At 37.8% G+C, this 9,741-nt stretch overlaps 1 protein-coding gene across 1 annotated transcript; it reads left to right on the forward strand.

Moving 5' to 3' along the window:
• Positions 1 to 1,665: 1,665 nt before the first annotated feature.
• On the forward strand, positions 1,666 to 9,388 carry paox (polyamine oxidase). The gene is made up of 10 exons (XM_067610002.1): positions 1,666 to 1,902; positions 3,736 to 3,912; positions 4,684 to 4,814; positions 4,957 to 5,144; positions 5,852 to 6,033; positions 7,119 to 7,288; positions 7,753 to 7,838; positions 7,947 to 8,059; positions 8,203 to 8,357; positions 8,448 to 9,388. The coding sequence occupies exons 1-10, from the start codon at positions 1,749 to 1,751 to the stop codon at positions 8,598 to 8,600; spliced, it is 1,509 nt and encodes a 502-aa protein (XP_067466103.1). The 5' UTR covers positions 1,666 to 1,748; the 3' UTR covers positions 8,601 to 9,388.
• Positions 9,389 to 9,741: the final 353 nt, after the last annotated feature.

The following is a 9,741-nucleotide window of genomic DNA, read 5'->3' on the forward strand; positions in this document are numbered from 1 at the left end:
TCTAACTTCCTCCACTAACTCAAGTGCCCACAAGATTGCCACAAGCTCTGTAGTGGAGACTGACACATGATTTGATATCTGTTTTCCATGATGTATCTGTGACTGCGGAATGCTTATTCCTATTGCAGCTTTTCCATTGTTCAGATTCTTGCAGCCATCAGTGTAAATCTGTATGTAATCTGCCCATTTTTCTTTTAGCCAACCATTAACTAAAGTCACAGGATCATCTGCATCCTTCTTCTTGATTCTGTGTAATACTGAAAAATCTACATCGTGTTCTGGCAAAAGCCATAGTGGAGCGGGTGGCCAGTACACTGCCTGACCCATTGACAAGTCTTTAACTCCCACTTTCTGTACTTTCTAACCCATGGAGTTTACTAGACTTCTTGATGTTTCCAGTGCTCCCCCAACAAACCCTAAGCAAGTATTAAAATCCTATAACTCTGTAGCTTAGACTAATAGTTCAGAGAGAATTTGCTCCTTCTCAGCTCTAATGTGGTTTCCCCCATTTCATTTATTTCATTTCAGCATTAATAGGTGTTGTTCTAAAAGCCCTGCAACATATCAAAAGGTCTATGGGAGTTTTTATTGGACTTTAATAGTTGTAACGCACAGAAGACAATCCACAATTGTGCACCATGATCCACAAATATTTCACTATCCACAAACATGTATTTTTTATTTGTATTGTGTAAAGTCATATTCACAAAAATTACTTACTCTGTAAACATGTATTTTAATTTCAAATAAAAATTATAATAGATTTTACAAATGTTAACTAGTTTCACCACAAAAATACATGTAAAGTCATATTTACCCATTTGTGGATCCATTTGTACATGTGAAACGGTACACATGTGTGGATTGTATGCTGTGGATTACAACTATTAAAATCCAATAAAATAAAAAAAATCCAAATTTTTGCACCTCATATTTGTGAATTTTTTTTCAACATATCTACTGCAGTACAAATTGGACAAAAACCCACAAACAAACAGGAGGGAAGTCACAAATGTCACGTTACCCACAAACAGACAGGAAGCGATTAAGAAAAGGACACAGCAATCTACACAGCACCATGGATGTATAAAGAGAACTTCACTTTATACAGCCATGCACAGCACACTTCATGTTATAGGTAAGCATCAAGCATGCAACCCACCGGTCTTTGTGAACATTGTCAGGTATCAGAAACTGTGGAACATGTCATCAGCTGCAGTGAATATGTGTCAGAAAGGAAGGACATGATGGAGGAAAAGAAAAAATGAGGGATAACATGAACAGAATTAAAGAACATATTGGAGTGTGGTGGTAGTAGACTGGGCAGAAGATGCTGAATACCGAGGAGAACAGTGCTGATAGGAAAAGCGCGACAATCAGGACACCGTATGAGTTAACTGACTCCAGAAGATGGCAGTAAGGCTACTATATGGATGCCAACTGCTATTAAACATCAAAGAAGAAGAAGAGGGATCGTTCATTAGCGATATTTTTTTCCTAGAACGGCGAAGTCACGACCCGCCCTACTCTGCCTCTGATTGGTTTACCCTGATATTCTAACCCTTATTCTAACCAATCCGACCCCTCATTCCTAAACCTAACAAACGCAGGCAACGAGTAGTAGCCAATCAGAGGCAGAGTAGCGCGGGTCATGACTCCGCCATCCTGGGAAAAAAAGTTGCAGGACGTTGACCCCAGGTTCACCCTACGTTCACCAGATTCAGTGGTGTTTGAGTGCGGAACCAGCAATGGCAGTCAATGTAAACGCTAAAATAGTTATAATAGGATGCGGGATATCTGGTGTAGCAGCGGCACAGAAACTCGTCAAAGCTGGTTTTCATAATGTCCGGATAGTTGAAGCGACGGCAAGAAGCGGAGGAAGAATAAAAACAGGCAGACTGGGTGAGCGACTTACAACTTTAACTGCAACGTTAGTTTCTATCTCAGTCGGTTAGCACATCACAAAAAACTCACTTCCTGATGTAACCCTCGTAAAGTCGTGTAGGTTTTTTGCTGAACTACGTGCGGCCCTCTTATCAAGTTTTGCTCACGACTGTAGAAGATAGTGAAGCTAGCTCTTCACATCAACTGGCCTTGATTATGACAACAGCTATGGGACTGGTTTTAGCTTTGGCCATAGCTGTACTGTCATTGAAAGGAAGGATGTGTGATGATATCGTTCAAAGGAAGAGCTGGCGAAGTTCTTATTTTGAAGACGTTTATTAGACGATGGCCATTCCATGTACAAAGATGGTCTGGGCAACGTACCACTATCGATGCATAGCTTATATGGGGTTACACATCTCTATCTTATCACATGAATAACATGTCTTCCATGGGCACTACTTCAGTTTGGAGCCGTCCATCAAGTGATTGACAGCTACCTCACAACATATTATGTGTCACAACATACCACATCTGGAACAGTTCCAAACTTGACCAGGGACCCATTGTTTGTATCTCTAAGCCCCCCCCCCCCCCCCCCCCCCCCGAAAGACTATACCATATTACCTAAGGTGACATGCAGACTCTGGAATGTTTATGTCACATGTCCAACACCCAAAATCAGTAAAGTATATAGGGTCAGATAAAAATCATACTAACAGTCATCATGGCTGTATGACTATTGCTTTGGTTGTTATGGTTACCAAGGCGTTTTGTGTAGAGCTCTGACGATTAATCAATTAGTTTCCAACTGTCAAATGAATCGCCAACTATTTTGATAATTGATTAATCGTTTTGAGCCTTTTTTTTTTTTTTAAGAAAAAAATGTCCAAATTCTCAGATTCCAGTTTCTCAAAAGTGTAAATATTTTCTGGTTTCTTTAGTCATCTATGACTATAAACTGAATATCTTTGGACTGTTGCGGTCAAAACAAGACATTTGGAAACATCAGTGATCGATATTTTTGACCAATTTTGGACATTTTATCGACCAAACAACTAACTGATGAATCAAGAAAATAATCAACAGATTAATTCATAATGAAAATAGGCTAATCATTAGTTTCAGACCTAGTAGTGTGTATGCAGTGAATTGATACGGCTGTGTTGGCAGAAGATGTAAAGCTTCTCTTGAACTCGTGTGGTGTATTTTGGCAACATCTGTGATATCTGTACGAAGTACAGTAATTTTAATACATTAGGACCTGTAAAGAACCACAATACAGCTACAGCTGTAGCGTCATCCATATCAATAGAAACAATAAGTACATCCACAGTCACAGCCCTAGCCAGTTTCAACCATAGCCTGACCCACAGTCAGAAAAAAAGACTGAAATGTTAGGACTGAAATTAAAATACTCATCGTAAGTAAACATTTTTGTCAAAATTATGTTTTTTTTAAACCAGATTTCTGCAGTTGTAAGTCAAAATTTTAGACACTGACCTTACTATCTCATATTTGTCTTAAAAAGTTACTTACTACTTACTATTTTGACTGACTTATAATGAGTCTTTTTATCATGATTCACTTTCCCACACTAAAACAGACCTTAAAGATCCAAGTATTGTCTCATCAGTTGTTTTAAATGTATTGTTCTTTTTTAACTATGACTATACCTACTTATTTTATGCCTGCTATAAATCATGTGACTGAGATAATAATGCAAGGGATCATTATATAATCATAAACAGACTGCAATAAAATTGCTGTGAAGGAGCAGAAAAACAACCCAGATTAATAATAATCCTTCTCTTATCTGCAACCACACCATATTTTTTTTTTTATCTGTAGGTGATAATATTGTTGAGATAGGAGCAAACTGGATCCATGGACCATCCGAGGAGAACCCAGTGTTTTGTCTGGCCCGTCAGTATGGGCTCCTGGATCCAGAGGCCCTCACCCCAGAGAACCAGGCCATGGACGTTGGAGGACATCCCCCCTGGGTTCCCAACATCTTCAGCAGTTCAGGTTTAAAAATCATAGCTTATTTTAAGACTGACCTCTCAAATAGTTCAAAATAATATGAACAAAATGAAATGTACCATATGTTTGAGTCAACCTTTCTGACACAATAAACAAACAACTTATTCACAGTAGTGGGATTTGTTTCATTCAGTAGCAATTCTAGAGAACTATATGTGGTGAAAGGGTGTTAAGGTGAAATTTAATGGCATGACATAATTCATTATTTTAGTTTATAAACTATTATTAGTAGTTATGCTGTAGTTTAGTCTTGTCCTATTTTACCAAGGCCCTTTTGCTCACTGTTCTGGACTTAAAAATGATATGCATGAAGTTTGGATTATTATATATCCAAAAGAAATTGGTGATTTTTGTTTCTGGATTCTGGTTCTACTCTCATTCATTGTGTATTATTTATCTGAAGCAGTCAACCTCAATAATTGTCTAACAAGAATTGAAAGTTTGATATAACACAGAGGAGAAACAGATGTTTTTGCCATCTTATGCTACCCTGGTGGCTGCACAGAGGGCAGAACTTCAGTAGATAATTGCAAAACTGTAAGGACAAGGTACAAGGATGAAAGTATGAAACCAGCATTTGACCAGAATAGACAAATAGACAGGCATATAGCTAGTGTATTTGATATAGCCTGGTTATTGATTACTTACTGCAGTGTCAGTGTGTGAGTGCACTGACTGAACTGAAGTTGACTGAATTGAAGTACACCTGGTGATATTTTCCTAATCAGCATTTTGTGGTTATTGTAACTTCTGCAGGTCGGAAGCTGAATGCTGGGGAGTTGTATCCTGCTATTGAGATGTTTACTGAGCTGCTGAATGAAAGTGCAGAATTTGTCAGTCGAGGAGGAGAGCCCTGGACCAATGTGGGGGATTTCATACGGTCAGAGGTGCATTTCCTTTCAGTGACTATAATAATGTTCCTGGAAGTGTGTTTCTCAGCTGTCGATATTTGAGATGTTCTGGGTAATAAACTGAAACTTTTAATAAAACAAATAAACAATTAGTTCTATTGCTTGTTGTCTGGCACAGGTGCAACAAAGAGCAGCAGAGAAGTGGAAAGATGTTGATGCGACAACCAGATCTTTGCGACTGTGTGTGATAAGTAACATGTTGAAGGTGGAGTGCAGTGTTAATGGAGCTCACAGCATGGATGAGGTCGGCCTGGGAGCCTTTGGCCTATACAAGACTCTACCTGGACTCGACTGCACATTCCCAGGGTTTGTACTCCAACACTGAATACATACAGTGTAGCAACTAACAGTTATTTCAATAATTAACTTCATTGGATCATTATTTCCTACATTTATACACTCGCTTACCAGTTTATACGTAACTAATGGAGTATAATACAACTTGGTCTCAATTTGAATACACTGCATATTGACATCTGTACATAAATATTATGTTTTGTACTTAATATTTGGTTTATGCATACTTTTTAAAGATTTTAAATTAAGATAATTTCTTGTATTGTTGCTATTTGTGTGCATTTAATATTTATTCTCACAGTATAACCCAGTACAGTTCAACTGCACCACAAACAACAGCCTCTAAAATGAACATTATAACCCTCATGAAGTTAGCATTTATAGCAGGGCTGTTATATTATACTGCATTAGTTTTATCTAGGTGAATCTAATAAACTGGCAACTCAGTGTATATTAATAATATAGTAGTAAAACTTGCAATAGCTTATCTGACCAGCAACCAAAGGAAACTCCAAGTATTTATCTCAGAGTGACATGAAATTGAGAAGAACAAGCAAATAGTAGTATTTGTGATTCGTGATGGGTCAGTATTTGTGTAACCTGCAGGTGTTTGTAGTTTTACACACATATCTAAATACATTAACCAGTCTGTTAATTAACTGATTGTTTTAGCACACATGTGCTGTCACTGAAACATTATTTTATTTATTTTGCAGTGGATATGAAGGTCTAGTCAAAAACATGATGTCGGTGCTTCCCGGTGGTTTGGTGACCTACAATCAGCCTGTGCGCCACATCTACTGGAACAACACAGAGAAGAGAGAAAACCCTGTGACAGTCGAGTGTGATGATGGGGAGAAGATTGCTGCTGATCATGTTATCGTCACAGTACCTCTAGGTAGTATCAGATGCATACACACATAAGCACAGTTTGCTATTTGCTTAAAGGGGACATATTATGCACATTTACAGGTCTATATTTTTAATCTGGGGCTCTACTGGAATATCTTTGCATGATTTACAGTTCACAAAAACTACTAACTTAACTCACACTGGCGCGTTACACAGCCCATCAGTTCAGCATGTGTGTGAAACAGGCAGCTCCTGTCTCATTAAGGCCCCCCTCCAGAGGAGCCCACTCTGTTCTGATTGGCCAGCTCAGTGAGGCTGCCCGTCTGGAGACTTCCACTGTCAACTTCTACATGCGTTAACCTCAAGTTTTGGAATTTTAACTATGTTTAGCATAGATATCTGACATCATAACAGTATGTAAATAACAGAAAATCACAAAAAGCACGATATTTCCCTTTTAACTTCTCGTCAATTTAATTTTGTTTTACAAAACTCTTCTCAAATCTCTTCAGAAAGATTGAAGAACTCCATAGACATGATTCAGATTGCAGTTTCTGTATCTGCATTCAGTTACCCTGAATTTTGTGAACGGCACTTTTGTACACACACACACACACACACACACACACACACACACACACACACACACACGTGTTCATTTATTCTGGCTAATTAGACCTCAGGTTGAAGGTGGGCGGGACTGTAAATACATGAGGTCAAACTATATGAACCAATCATAATTATAAAAATGAAACCTCTCCCACCCAATAGAAAACAGATAGGACAGTCAGTCTGATGTCAATTACTCCCACACAGTCCTCATACAAGGTTTAATCACTTAAAATAAGAGAAGGGTCCTGTACACCCACTTATAACATTTTGAACCAGTTGCTGTTGCCAAAGCTGTGTCATTAAACTACATCTGACTAATTAATCAGTACTGCCTGAGACAAATCAGCAGCGTGAGTGAAAACACAGGTTCAAAATGATGCAAAAACATGATGATTGTTGAAATCTTGTGTCAAACTTCATCACACGTGGCTTTTTGCTTTGATTCTTTAGCAACATAAATTCAAGCTGTTCAGTATTGAGCATAACGGAACTTGTTCTGGTTTGCTCTGTTTTCATCAGGATACCTAAAGAAGCACCATTCAACCCTTTTCCATCCTCCTCTCCCTCTACACAAGCTGCACTCCATCCAGAGACTTGGATTTGGAACAAACAATAAAATATTTGTGGAGTTTGACTCACCGTGGTGGGATACTGACTGTGAGGTCATCCACCTGCTGTGGGAAGATGAGGTGAGTTGTGTGTTCATTGAAAAAAGCTGCACGTTTACTGTGCAGTACTTAAGTTAACATACTCTGTGCTGCAGCTATGTTTACATATAATTTAGTAGGATTATATTTGCTGTCACTGCTGTCTATATCTAAAACAGAGACTCCTGCTCACATTATTTCCTCTGCTTCTCATTTTCTCCCTTTTCCCTCCTGACCTTCTCTTGTACTGGCTTAGTACAAACATGGGGTGCTTTTCATTTCTCTCAGTCACATCTCTTTTATCTCCTCCTGAAATGTGTTTATTAATAAAGAACAGGACACACATGAGGGAAGAATAATTAGCTGAATGTAAATGGAAGATGTGTGACCATTTTGTCTTATTTTCCGTCCATATGTATTCCAGAAATCAGTGTTTGATATTTATGGTGCTAGTAAAACCCTTACAAACACTTGGACTGTCTGTTTTATTTCTTGTCATGATTCAGGATGCCATGGTGGACCAGGTCCCAGATGTTCAGAGATCCTGGATCAAGAAGTTGTTTGGCTTCACGGTGCTTAAACCCACTGAAAGGTCAACAAAGGCATTAGGCCCAAAGTTTCTTATACTCGCCTAGCTTGTTTATGTTCTATTTCATGGAAAATGCATTGATTAAAAACCAGTTTGTGTTTTAACTCTCAGGTATGGCCACGTTCTGTGTGGCTGGATTGCTGGGCATGAGTCAGAGTATATGGAGACACTGTCTGAACAGGAGGTCACAAACGCCGTCACACAACTCATCCGCAGGTTTACAGGTGAGTCTGAACAACAACAATACTCCTATATAAAGAGCACACTATTTCCTCAACATGATCTTCATTTTTCTAAGTTGTTTTTGAGCCTTGGTCATTTCAGGATAATCTCTGTCAGCACTGGTGGACTAACTGTGTGTGTTTAGGGAACCCTACTATCACTCCGAGGAGAATCCTGTGCTCTCAGTGGTTTCATGACCCCTGGACATGTGGATCCTACAGTCACCCTGGAAAGAGCTGTTCAGTGCAGGACCTGCACAACATGATGGAGCCCCTGCCTGCGAAGAGATCACAGTCACAAGTACCTACATGTTTACTTTTAAACACACATTTTTCAGATTTTTCAAACACAGTTTTTTGGACTCTTTGTTTAAACTGTGATCTGCTCCAGCCCCTGCAGGTGTTGTTTGCCGGAGAGGCTACTCATCCCTACTACTTCTCCACTGTCCATGGAGCCATTCTCACTGGGTGGAGAGAAGCTGATAGACTCATCTCTCACTACTCCTCCAACAGTTTGTCTGAACTGTCCAAGTCAAAGCTTTAAAAGAAGAAATTTAGCAGAATTAAAGATGGTGATTGAACTTTGATGGTAGAGTGGATTTTGATGATCATGCAGCTGTTTATTCAAATCAGTCACTTAAAAAATTTGGAAAGTGTCTCAATGACGTGTAATAATGCTAACATTACTCTGTTGATTTCATGGCATTAAAATACAAATTGCATTTGCTGGTATTGTCATCTAAGATATGCACTCAACCAACTGATCAGCACAGTAACAATATTTTAATTGAATGAATTGAGGATCAGACTTTAAATATCAATTGTTGAAGGGCCTCTATGTATATTTTAATGAAGGAATAAACTTTGATTTACACATGTAGCTGTTTACAAATCAGCCTAATAACAATGCCATTATACATATAATGGCATTGTCTCATATTTAAGACTTGAAGAACTTCATAAATTATCAACTTTTCACCAATTAAATGGTTTATCAATTGTTTATAAATGTTTATGGTTGTAATTGTCAGATACCATTAATAAATTATAAATATATTAATAAATGTTTTATTCTTGAAGTTGAGGGAGGTCTGTTATAGAAGTCTGTGGCTTCCTGACCTCTCCTATCACATGTTTTATTTCTATCATCTGGATTTTATACGCTTTTATATGTGTGTAAATTTAAAAATTGAAATACATATATGGTTTTATAAACAGTTCTATCTTTAGTCAATGAGTAAATGAATTTTATAAAATTTTCAGTTCAATTACTTATTTCATTTTTCACTTTGTATCTCACAATAAACGCCTTTCCTTTTGCATTTGCATAAACTTGAGTGTCACATTCTGTTTAATCTTTTTTTTTTTTTTTTTTTTTTTTAAATAAAAACAATAATATGTTGAAATATTTGGCCATGAAGAAGGGGTACTGGACTGGAGAGAAATAAAATAATTAGTCTTTGAATTAATATATTCTTAAAAATGCAGACAAATAGCTGTTAAGTGAGTGTCCCTGACTCAAACTTCCTAAAATGATATTTAATAATAAAAGATGAAAAAGGGTTGAGCAAAGGAAGAAAATACATTCATGTAAAACTTCATATGACTTATACTTGTTGATGTTTGTGGCAACTAAGAACAGAAACAAGGTTGATGTTGGGACACACCAGGCCGAATACGTTTTC

Source organism: Thunnus thynnus, chromosome 14, assembly GCF_963924715.1.
Source record: "Thunnus thynnus chromosome 14, fThuThy2.1, whole genome shotgun sequence".
Taxonomy (NCBI): domain Eukaryota; kingdom Metazoa; phylum Chordata; class Actinopteri; order Scombriformes; family Scombridae; genus Thunnus; species Thunnus thynnus.

Excerpts from the sequence above, each read along its gene's own strand:
- paox (XM_067610002.1), top strand. The coding sequence starts at position 1,749 with ATGGCAGTCAATGTAAACGCTAAAATAGTTATAATAGGATGCGGGATA. Across the intron at positions 4,815-4,956 it reads GGGATTTCATACGGTCAGAG|GTGCAACAAAGAGCAGCAGA; the intron begins GTGCATTTCCTT and ends TGTCTGGCACAG. Across the intron at positions 7,289-7,752 it reads ACCTGCTGTGGGAAGATGAG|GATGCCATGGTGGACCAGGT; the intron begins GTGAGTTGTGTG and ends GTCATGATTCAG.